The sequence below is a fragment of the Labeo rohita genome, chromosome 19 (assembly GCF_022985175.1).
Source record: "Labeo rohita strain BAU-BD-2019 chromosome 19, IGBB_LRoh.1.0, whole genome shotgun sequence".
NCBI classification, from domain to species: Eukaryota; Metazoa; Chordata; class Actinopteri; order Cypriniformes; family Cyprinidae; genus Labeo; species Labeo rohita.
Window position 1 is genome coordinate 13,482,536 of NC_066887.1, and position 12,737 is coordinate 13,495,272.

At 36.2% G+C, this 12,737-nt stretch overlaps 1 protein-coding gene across 2 annotated transcripts in view; it reads right to left on the reverse strand.

Moving 5' to 3' along the window:
• The window catches only part of ctnnal1 (catenin (cadherin-associated protein), alpha-like 1), a 76,737-nt gene extending 69,034 nt beyond the window's left edge, over window positions 1-7,703 (reverse strand). For both annotated transcript variants that reach the window (XM_051136552.1, XM_051136551.1), the window contains exon 1: window positions 7,366-7,703. In XM_051136552.1, the coding sequence (XP_050992509.1) occupies window positions 7,366-7,461 (96 nt within the window). In that variant the 5' untranslated portion in view covers window positions 7,462-7,703. The remainder of the gene's footprint in view (window positions 1-7,365) is intronic.
• Between the last annotated feature and the right edge of the window lie 5,034 nt (window positions 7,704-12,737).

Consider the following 12,737-nt stretch of genomic DNA (forward strand, 5'->3'; position numbering starts at 1 on the left):
GAGCCTTTTGTAATTACTGTTAAGGTAAGTGGGTATTTTGTCACGAGCCCCTCACATTCCATAAGCACAGCAACTTGAGCCAGCACTGTCTGTGTGCCAATGAACATGGCGGAAGATACAAATGAATGCTCAACCTCACGAACAGAGAGATTCATTATCTCCATGTGTTGTCTGGTCTTATTTAAAGACTGAAGAGAGATACATTGTTCGTATGGCAATTCAGCAACCCAGCCAGAATAGAAAAACAACAGGAAACACTAAACGTAGCTGACCTGTTCTTCGAACTGACAGTTTCTTTGTCTGTGAGTATTACCCGTGAGCCCTAAGATCAGTGGTGACAGCGAGACAGCGGGGGGCTGAGGGAGTGCACCTCTTTCCCAGAATTTTCCCTGAACCTAGTGTGAGCTTAGGGAAGAAGAATGCCATCAAACTTATGCAGTGATTAAGATCTCTTCCTGCTCAATGACAGGTCCCGTAGCCATGAAACGTAAATACAGCCTGGAGCAGAGCCAAGCTGTCAGTGATGCAGAAACTCAAACTGAGGGGTATGCTGCACCCCTGATCAGATGGGCAACTTCTAAGAGCCGCCTCAAAAAGGTTATGCCCACAGGCTATGAATTACCAAATGCTGTGAAAACCAGACGAAACTCAGAATGATCATGAAAAGAACAGAGTTACTGAGTCAAAAAAGAGTGATCAACCAGAAACCTTTTCAACATAAGACCTCATGTGCTTTCAACCAAAATCTGTTTGGGCAGTTCAGGCACATTTGGATTGACAATATATTCAATTAATTACCCACAATTATTTTATGCTTCCTCAAGTTTTAAGAAATACATGCTCTTTAATGAAACTCTAGATGGAATTTTTTTTTAAATAAATATTTTGTTTGTTCAGATCTTTGTGTTTTTTTAGCATTTTTATTAGGTTTGATCTGAGCTTTTAATTAGTGCTGTCAAATCGATTAATCGTAATTAATCACATCCAAAATGAAAGTTTGTGTTTAAAAAAAAATACTATAATACATAATATAATAATAATAAGAAGAAGAAAAATATATACAGTACACAAACGTATATTATGTAAACACAAACTTTTATTTTGGATGCGATTAATCGTGATTCATAGATTTGACAGCACTACTTTTACAACATAATTGAAATAATTTAAAGCATTCCTGTAGCCCCTTATACAGTTGAGGTCAAAAGTTTACACACGCCTTGCAGAATCTGCAAAATGTTAATTATTTTACCAAAATAAAAATGATCATACAAAATGCATGTTATTTTTTATTTAGTACTGACCTGAATAAGATAATTCACATAAAAGACATTTACATATATAGTCCACAAGAGAAAATATTAGTTGAATTTATAAAAATGATCCCGTTCAAAAGTTTACATATGCTTGATTCTTAATCTCTTCTTAATGATTCTTAATTTTTTTTTTCAGTGAAAGTTGTTCATGAGTCCTGAACAGTTAAACTGCCTGCTGTTCTGTAGAAAAATCATTCAGGTCCCACCAATTCTTTTGTTTTTCAGCATTTTTGTGTATTTGAACACTTTCCAACAATGACTGTATGATTTTGAGATCCATCTTTTCACACTGAGGACAACTGAGGGACTCAAATGCAACTATTACAGAAGGTTCAAATTAGGTATGTGCGCAACGACTCATTTGACTTCGTTTAAACAAAAGTGTTGTATCCAACTAGTCGACTAGGCTAAACTAACGCCTACTATGTGCCCGTGATGCATCAGTCCAGTAGAGTTATTGTCAGCCAATTTAATATTTAATAATATTACACCACAAAACTTTTCCAATTCCTTCTAATTCAAAATAATCCCTAACCTTTGTCTTTTGCCTGGTCATGAGGTCTCTATAAGGGCATGCGAAGTCTGAGGTACAAAAGTTTTCGCCCGATACACTTTTAAAAATAAGGTATTATTTTTCAAACGTTTAATTTTAACTTCTTATTTAAAATGTTTTAAATGTAACGTTAAAATTATGGCAATTTTAATGATAAAATCATGTTTTTTCTGTCATGTAGCCGACTATTGTTTTCAGTGTCGACTAGTAGGAGCTGTACCATTTAGTCGACTAGTCAACCAGACCCACAGATCCCTAGTTCAAACACTCACTGATGCTCCAGAAGAAAAAAAAAAATTATGCATTAAGAGCCGGGGGGTGTAAACTTTTGAACAGAATAAAGATGTGTACATTTTTCTTATTTTGCCTAAATATCTTTTTTTTTTCCATTTAGTACTGCACTTCAGAAGCATCAGTGAGCGTTTGATAGCCTTCTATATTGAAAAGATGGATCACTTACACTTGTCATGGTATGAACGGTATGTTAGATCAATTACAGCTACAGAAGATTCTGGATGGGGGTTGTAGTTCACAGTCCGGTTCTTATCAGTTCTGGCTTCCTTTTTTTACACCTTCACTGGTTAAACAAACACATGGAACACAAAGGACTACATGCAGCCAAGTAAACACACAGAACATGCCTTCACACATACATAAGTTCACGCATACTGAACATGAAGCTTGCTTTGTTCTGGCACTGAAGGGTATTTGGCCATGTAATCCTAAGCAGTTTACACTGAGCAGTGAGCACACATTCATCTATCCTTCTTGTCACCTTCTCTACAGGAAGGTCTCACCAGGTTTACCCTTTCTGCTCGTGGTTGATCTATTATCTTAACAGTGCTCCATGTGATGTAATTTCCTCCAACAGACGTTCGCTTGTAAATACATGTAACTCACTGTCTCAGTTTTGATGTTTTCCATGCAGGGCACATGTGATATGTTTTTACAGTGCAGTTTTGTAGCCCTGACAAAAATCCTTTACAAGGTCATGAGGGGAGCGGAGGCTTTGCATATGGAATGTAACTTTGGCTCAGTTGTGTACTTAACTGAATAGCAAAAATACCCTCTCACTTCCACCACCTTTCAGAGGTTCAGAAAAGTGCAGATGGCACAGAGCTTACAAAAACACAAGGGCTCAATCTAATGAACTAAAGCAGAGAAAGTACTTTCAGCCAATTATTGCTTAAATCTTTTCTGGAAAACAACCCTTAGTCCTGCAAAATCAGGACACCGCTAGCACAAATATGTAATAATAAGCCTTCTTGTCACAGGAGTTTAAAAGCATTCTAATCAGATCAAAGACCGTAATTTCATAAATCCTGTCCTGGCTTTGGCTCAAAATCCAAGACCATTGGACATACAGTGAAACTGAAAATATTATGAATGACATATAAGCCAGTGTTTTCAAAAGGTTTCAAGTGTTAGCCTAAACAGAAAAGCAAAAACTTTTGAAAAACATTTTTAAGGTAAAAACATTTCAAATAATAACCCTTTAAAAAAAGTTGCATTTCATTAAAATTAGTTGTACAGAAACTAAAATCGTATATGTCTTTGTATGCATGAATAGCATTTTAATCAATATATCCAGAAAAAAAAAAGACCTTGACCATCAGTGACATATATCAATGGCAATATAGAAACTGCAGCTTAATAAAAAGAGAGGAAGCTTCTCAGCAATTGTCAAGATCTCAAAAATGACGCCTGGCTTGAGTGGGCCAACAGGCAAAAAATGCAGACAGACTGATCTTGGCCTGAGAGGATAACAGCAGTAATTACACAGTTGTGAAAGTAAGATTGATAACAGAGAGGATAGAGAAGATCAGGCCACTGTATGTGTGCTTGTGCATGAGGATGCTCAATCCCACAATTGTGAAAATGAGTCACTAAATAAGCTTTGAAAACCCTTTCTTGCCAACATGAAGCTTTTACTTCCTCCCCATTATCATGCTCAGCTCCCCAGAGAGGACACACAGGATCTGACCTTTGCACTCAACCTCCTGTCCTTCAAACAGTCTTACAGCCTCAAATGTTAATGACACTTTCACGTCCCAAACATCATGCAACACAATGTATGTTGCTTATTCTGTAGTTTTTGATTTAGCTCAAATCCTCATGGAACAAATCAAACAACCACCTCATTTTTTGAAACAATTTCAAAATGATCTCCAACTAGTTTACTACATTTCAAATATACTAGACTTGTGCATCAGGCAGCTGAAGGCAAGACAACATCTTTTACATGTATATCTGGTCTTTTTTATTTACAGAGAAAGCATTAAGATGCTTGACAAAACTAGTTGGGGGAAGGGTTCTGACCAAGGCCACTTTGACCATCTATTGTCCAGAATCCGTAAAGCACTGAAAGAAGTCCCATTACCCAAAGGTCCACTGAATGGGTGATTAGCATGTCTTCTAACACTGACCTTTCAGCCTCATTACCATCAGCCGTCCTAGAGAGCACCACTAACTAGCAAACTTTCAAAAAGACTCTCAAAAGACATTTCAGCAGTCATCTCCCATCACAACACTGAACTAACCAGCAATTCAATTAGAATGGCACATCCATTCTCCAAACCACTTATCCCCACTAAGGTTGTGGGGTAGAACGGCGAAATGAAAAGGAATTTTAATAATGTCAAATCTAAAGGTTTGTCTAACCAAGTGCACTGGAAGGGTTTTTAAAGTGTAACAGTTATGCTTGTGAAAATTACATGGAAACAGATTTCTCCCAGACGATTCTGAACAAAAACACTCTGTTTTTCAGAACAGCACACATATGGTATGTGAAGATGTCACCATCACCTAGGTGAATCTTGCTATTTAATGAGGAATGAAAATCAGCAGCTGTGAGCTGTGAATAACTATAGATCGCAAGTCACGATTAGACTAGAGCAGCAACTATAGTGTTTGAGAGCACTGGAATATTTCACTGCTTCTATCAATCCAGCATTTTCAAAAGTCGACAGAGCCTGTTTTCTCTCCAGCGTTGCTGGAGTGTTTCCAAGCCAGTTTCATTAGAAATGTAACTATTTTACAAGAAGGCATTTCTATACTTTATAGAAAGAAAGAAAAAAAAAACAATGGTCTACCCCTAAATAGCAATGGGACATGAGCAGATACAAAAATGTAAGAATGAGAACTATTTAAAATGTTAAATAATTAAGTGTCGCAGTTGCTCATATAACAACGGAATCTGCTGCTCAACTACTATAGAATAATGCATAATTGGAGAAATTAACTAACTACCCACGACTGTTCCCGAAACTGTAGTAACTCTGTCGCACATCTGTTGTTCAAACCATAACACGTAACTGCCATTTAAAGGATTAGTTCACTTCCAGAATAAAAATGTCCTTATAATTTACTCATCCTGGTCATCCAAGACGTTCATGTCTTCTTTTCTTCAGTCGAAAAGAAAAAGGTTTTTGAGGAAAACATTCCAGGATTTTTCTCCAAATAGTGGACTTTAATGGTGCCCAATGGGATGAAGGTTCAAATTGCAATTTCAATGCAGCTTCAAAAAACTCTAAACAATCCAAGCCGAGGAATAAGTGTCTTATCTAGCAAAAAAATCAGTCATTTTCTAAAAAAAAAAAAAAAAAATTTAATTTGTATACTTTTCAACCACAAATGCTCATCTTGCACTACCTCTGTGATATGCATGTGTGTCTTCAGGCATTACATAATCACATTGGAAAAGTCATGTGCTAAAAATGTAGGGTAGAGATAAAAAAGGCCATCTTATTTTCGTCTCCAACTTCAAAATCATCTGACGTTGTTTACCCTTTACCTTTTTTTGAAAAGGGCGTTTGATTTTCTTTGCACGTTCACTTTGTAAACACTGGATTGGTACTTCTGTCTACGTCACGTGTGACCAGAGCTAGTGCAAGATGAGCATTTGTGGTTAAAAAGTATAGCTTCTTTTTTTTTCAGAAATTACCAATCATTTCACAAGATAATACCGTTATTCCTCAGCTGGGATCGTGTTGAGCCCTTTGCAGCTGCATTGAAACTGCGATTTGGACCTTCAACCCGCTGGGCACCTTTTAAGTCCACTACATGAAGAAAAATCCTGGAATGTTTTCCTCAAAAAAATTCATTTCTTTTGGACTGAAGAAAGAAAGACATGAATATCTTGGATGACATGGGGGTGAGTAAATTATCAGGAAATTTTCATTCTGGAAGTAAGCTAATCCTTTAATGACGTGATGTCACATGGTGTAGCAATAACTTCAGCTCATTTATCGGTTCCAAATCAAATTCCTGTTAGATTACTGCTCCAAATAACAAACATAGCATCGAAGGACTACTACTATTTTTATTCTCTTTTCTTTTGCTTTATTTACAATCTCAGCTTCCCTCTAACGTCATGTCATACTAACAAGAAACTTCTAACCACAGGCTGAAGGCTGTAGTTCCAATCATACAACTTTGCAAAGCTGTTTGTGAATGTGCCACATGCCTACAACCAACTCAGAGCCATGCAATACTCATCACCACAGAACTCTAGCTTGTGTATGAAATTGCTTAATTTTACCTGCAGGTAGAAATCAATCAGAAGTAAATAAGACACAAAATTCCTGCCAAAGGAAACAATAATCAGCCTGAACTAATGAGAAAATAATTATTTTATGAGGTGTCAGTATGAAAATGAAATATGCAGATGTGATTCACATGTGATTCATACATAAACATGATTTTTAAGGAAAAAACAAGCATAGTAAGCATAAAGGTCCACCCCTAACTCTAACCATCAATATGGCATAAGCAGATTGTAAGGACATTCTTACAAATTAGCCACCAATTTGCCAAAAAACGTATGAACTGCCATGGAATTGTGTTATAAGCACCATAATCACGGTGTCATATCAAACTGTTAACACTTTTATCAACACAAGTGAGATACAAACTTTCTTTTGTTAAGAGAAAATGTCACAGCCTGCACTGAATCCATTAAAAATGTAATTTATTATAACACATTACTGTTTAATTTAGTAAAACCCTTACACTTTTTGACAGTATACTGTCAAAAAAACTGAAAAAAGCTTCACTTCTTACTCATTCAGACCCTGTAGAATACAAACAACAAACTTCCCTGACATTAAATTACCATGGTAACAACAGTTTCCAGCAAAATGCCACAATTATTAAAAGGATACCTAATTAAACTGAAGCAACTTAATAAATGCCACCGCATTCAAAGAAATGTACCAGAATAACAGACATACGACGTTTCTTACACCGTTTAAACTTTAAAAGAGTCGCCATAATCATTTCTTGTTTTACTTTAATATCTGTAGCAGCTGTGGCATTTTGGCGGAAACTCTGGTTACCATGGTGAAGTGTTGCAGTTGAGGGTACAGACAGCGTTCACAGTTTACGCATGACACGGAAAAGTTGTGTTTTTAAATCCCACGTTCGTCCATTAAGCGCTCGCTGTGGGTTTTAAAGGTTTAATGACCCCGCCGAGAAGTTTCTCTGATCCGGACTCACCTGAGACACCAGCGGGATGAGTGTTTGCTCCACCGAGCGAGTTTGGATCTCCAGCCCGGAATCAAAGTTCCCACCGCCGCACGGAGACGAAGCCATTCCCGCCGATCCGACCCCCACGAGTGCTCACGACAACACTGAGTTTGCTGAGAGTCTCTCAATGCTGCAAGCGCGTGTTTGATTTAGTTTTAAAGCACGCGATGCGAGTGATATCTCCGTGTGTTCTCCACTGTAATCCAAGCACGCTCGCTTCTGAGTGAAGGACTGTTCATGTACATGCAATATACCAAACTACAAGCACAGGACTGACTGCTGCAGCCACTGGCGAGTCAGTATCCGAGAGCGAGAGACACAGACAGAGAGAGAGAGAGAGAGTGAGAGAGAGAGAACGCGCGCGCGTGATCAGAAGCAGACTGCGCGCAAGCGGCATAATATGTCTTTGCCTACCATTTTATGACGGACAGTGTCTCTGTCCCACTATACTGTCTATTTTCACTTTCTGTTCATGACTGTTTTTGACCTTTTTACTTTTACCGTCACATTTAGTATTTCTTTTTCAATTATTCTTGTTATTAGGCATTAGCTGAACACATCTGTTCTTATCTTATCTAGTGTACTCAAAAGTGGACAGTTAATAATAATATTACATCTTTATTAATGTCAAAATAATAGTATTTTTAAAATGATTACATGACAAAACTTAAATGTGACCCTGAACCTAGTCATAAGGGATTCATACGTTATGAATAAATAAGCTTTCAATTGATGTTTGATTTGTTAGGATAGGATAACATTTGGCTGAGATACAACTATTTGAATATCTGGAATCTGAGGGTGCAAAAAAATCAAAATATTGAGAAAATTGCCTTGAAAGTTTCCAAATCAAGTTCTCAGCAAAGCATATTACTTATCAAAAAGTAAACTTTGATATATTTACGGTATAAAATTTACAAAATATCTTCATGGAACATGATCTTTACTGAGTATCCTAATGATTTTTGGCATTAAAAAAACCTGAACATTTTAAAAACTGTGAAATTTGTTTTAAAAAGTTTGTCATTAAAAAAGTGTACTCAAAAGTGGACAATTAATAACAATATTAAATGATTAGTAATATTAAAATGACACAATTATAATAATATTAAAATTATTAAATTTGACAAAACCTACAGGTATTGTTTTGTTTTACTTCCTACAAAGTAAATATTAACCACAAAAAATAATAATCGTATTTTAATCTTTACAACTCTAGTTGTACTGTTTTTATTGTACGGTTTTTACATTTATTATTATTTACTACATATTATATTATATTTTTAAAAAATGAATTTTTTTCAAAAAGTTTGTCATTAGAAAAACTGTACTCAAAAGTGGAAAATTAATAGTAATATTAAATCATTAATAATATTAAAATGACAAAATTATAATAAATAAAATGATTACATTTGACAAAACCTATGTTTTGTTTTGTTTTACTTCCCACAAAGTAAAAGTATTAGTTTTATTCAACTCTAGTTTTATTAAACTATTGCTTAAAAATTACTATATTTCTTGCTTAAAATGAACCCTAAATAGTTTGGAAATTAACATGTATTAATATGTTAAAAAAGTAACATTCATTAATAAATTGAATAAATAATATATTTTGTAATTGCTTAACAATAAATGTTCACTTTTTGATTATTGCTGATGCCTCTAGTTATTTATGTAATTTATTTATGTAACTTTGTGTCTGATTTATTTTATTTACAACCTATTTTGGGTTCATTTTAAGCCAGCCATATAGCAATTTTTCATTATATAATATTTCATTCTGTATATTATATAATAAAAAATGAACGCTTAAAAAAAAAAGTTTCTCATGAATTTTTTTTTTTTTAATATTTTACACAACCTGGCAACAATGGAAAAATTCCAGCACAATTTTCACTGCACACAAAAACTGCAAAAGTTGTGGTAATATAAATGTACAGTTATTTGTCAACCCAATACAGCACATTTAAATGAAATCACCCAGCCATTGAGGCCTAGGCTGAAGGGTTTCGCTGCCTTGCAAAAGTTTTTCATAACAGACATACACGCTGCAAATGTTGTGATTTAAATGATTAATCCCATAACTAAGGTGCATAATGTATTTCCACGCATCTCACACCAACTGCTGCTGTGCATTTCTGTGGTGCTGCTGAAGCAACAATAGTCCATTTATTAAATGCTAATTGAAGTTACTAATCTCATCACAAATGCAGACCGTGCCCCAAATGTCTCAGCCTGTGATTTTCTCAGTCTCTTTAGAATGAAATGAGGCGATTCAGTGTTGCTCAACTGTTTGCACCAGGCTGTAAACCTCTTCTGCCAGCTTCTAAAAGGTTATGCTTGGGATAGACATCTTGTTTGAAGCGGGACAGTCTGCTCACAAAAGCTGTGAAAGCCTATAGCATATCATTAGTGGTGTTCAGATGGTTAGAAAGTGATTCCCTCTGAGATTTCATCAGTTGAATTAGCACTGACCTACTTCTCAGGAGATTAACAGCAAAGTTAGGCTACTTCAGGTATTTGAAAGGTTATTTAAAAAGACAGTTCACCCAAACTCTGAGTTCTGAGAATTAATTTGTCCTCATGTGGAACAAAAAAGAAGATATTTTGAAGAACGTTTAGACCTTCTCTTGAGCTCCATCTTTAAATAATACATGCCTCTAACCATGAATGTTCCTGATATGTGTGAACTGAGCTGTTTGTGTAATGTTCTCAAAGAAGTAACTAGCTTTGTTTAAGTGCATGCTAGTAATTCAAGCTTTCAGGGATGTGTGTTTCCTCTGAGTCACGAGTATCAGGTGACATAAGAACACTTCCTCAAACCAGAGCAGCTGGAGCAGTGGCCAAATAAACTCCACTACTGAACCACACAGGGACTGTGGGGTTCATATTTGGTTAGTTGGTATCCAGTAAAAGCACAGAGGTCTACCACTTTGCACACTCTAGGCCAGAAAGCTGACAGCAATGTCAAATGTTTCCTTCAGTGGTACTTACAGTGTATTACTTTATTTCGTCTGCAGAACATAAAAGAAGACATTTGAAGGACATTGGTAACCAAACAGTTTCAATTCCCATTCTGCTGTATGGACAAAAAACTCAAAGGGAAGCAAAACTGCTTGGTTACCAAGATTCTTCACAATATCAGCATCATCAAGAAAGAACATTGTTTTGAAACAACATGAGGGTGAGTAAAAGACATAATTTTCCATTTTTGGGGTGGATAATGCCTTTAAAGTCACATTTAATGTGATCTAACCATCCTTTTTTCAGGATTTTGTGTATTACTGCAATACGTTGGTGTCTGATAAAAGACTAATATTGTGTTACAGTAAAAAATTGGACACTTTATTCTTGGCTGTTTGTCTTTAAAGGGTTACATTTAACTTAAAGTTGCACTGTGAGCAATTTCTTGCGTTAAAAAGCATATTATTGAGCAAGAAATCACTGTTCAGAACTGTGTTCTTGCCTTTCACCACTCAGTACGCAATAACATAACACACGTATGGATCAATAACAAGTATTTTTAAAGCAGACATTGAATTTACATTTCATTCAGACTTTAAAATCTATCCCCTCAGCCGAGACCAGACATTTGCTCATTGCTGCAGCAGCTACTGTACTTGAGCATGCATCCTCAGTAGAACAGACTGCTTTTTTCTGCACTTCCTTCACTCTTCTTAGAAATGCTGACAGCATTTTCTCCCTTCTGAGTTCCCTGTGTTGCTCAGCGGCACAAGACGAGGCAATGTACAGAATGTAGACATCATAAATGAAGGGACTTAGGACAGAGAAAGGAAAGTGCGAAGCGAGCACATTCATCACCCTGGAAACATGGATCTGCATTCTAGCAGAGCGTCAGATCCAAAGTGAATCTCTAAGCCTTTCTCTACCCCTTAGTCAAACTGATTACAATACCCGTCATTTGTGGGTCATTGCTGGCAGACAATCTGATATTCACAAACTTAAGTGAATGTAAATTACTTGCTGCACTAGAGAAAATCCAGCCTGGTGAATGCAAGTGTTTTGACTAAAGCTGGTTAATACAAATGTCTTAAGGCCTTTTTAGACTGGAGGATGAGTGGATCGCCTCCTCAGCAGTGTCAGCGTAAAGCTTACTCTGAAGTTTATTTAACCCTCAGGCAGCAGAAAGAAGCTTGCTATTAGTAAACTCGTTTTGTTACACATTTCTAATGAGACAAAATCTTCAATTAAAACCCACACTAACAGGCCTGAACACATTAGTACTATCTGTGTTTGGTTTACAAATTTGTTAGCAACTTAGCAAACAATTGTGTCTACGGATGTTAGCTAAATATGACAAAACCTCCCTGTGTTCGTGTAAAAATGACTAATTATTGATTCATTAATTAAACAATGTTTTTTCTTTAAATAAAAACAGAAGTCTATCTGGTATGTTCTCATTAAGATACATAAGTAAAGATGAGATTACATTTACCATCATTCAGAGAATTTTCATGTGCAAAATCGAAATCCCAACAATCAAGAATTTCATGTGAGGGCGAAAAGGTTTAAAGGTGTCATCGGATGCAAAGTTCACTTTTACATGTTGTTTGAACTTTAATGAGTGTTGGCAATGTATGTACAAATTTACCCTATAATGATAAAAATTCATGCATTGGTTTTTAATTAATCTGTAAAAATAACCGACAGAGGCCGCTCCCACGGTAGTTAATTGACATGAGCGTCTTACCTCAGATCAGCTGTAACAGTCCGACCTCCATTGTTTCGATGCCGGAGCAGGGATGTAAGTTAGACAAGAATATCTCAGATTGAGCGATTGAGGTGTTGTGTTGCTGGATGTAATAATGAACATAGTGGTCGTCATTTACCGCTGAAGATGCAGTGGATTACATTTGTTTGTGAAGAGAATGCGCCTCCCAGTATACATAAATGTGTCTATGTTCGTGCAAATCATTCATGATCCAGCTTCACCTACAGCAGAAGTGAGTATAAGGGTTTTTTAATGAATCTCTGCAATCACCTTTCAAATAACGTGCTAGTTAGCAAGTTTCATGGCTAAACATGCTAAATGCGGCTTAAGTAAACAATCTCTCAGAGCACAGTATCACTCCACAGAGAGAAGAGAGGGGCGGAGCGAGCAGAGCTAATTTGCATTTAAAGGAACAATCCCTCAGAATGGAATGATTTTTGCAGAGCTTGTTTTGACAAGGTAAAAAGGGTGTTATTTTACACAACCATTGAGAATTTTTAACCAAAGTATATTAGAGACTTTTCATTAAGACCCTAAAGAATCATATCAGCTTGTGGAAAATGGGCATCCGATGACCCATTTAAAATGCAGATCTGTCAACGGGTTCAAG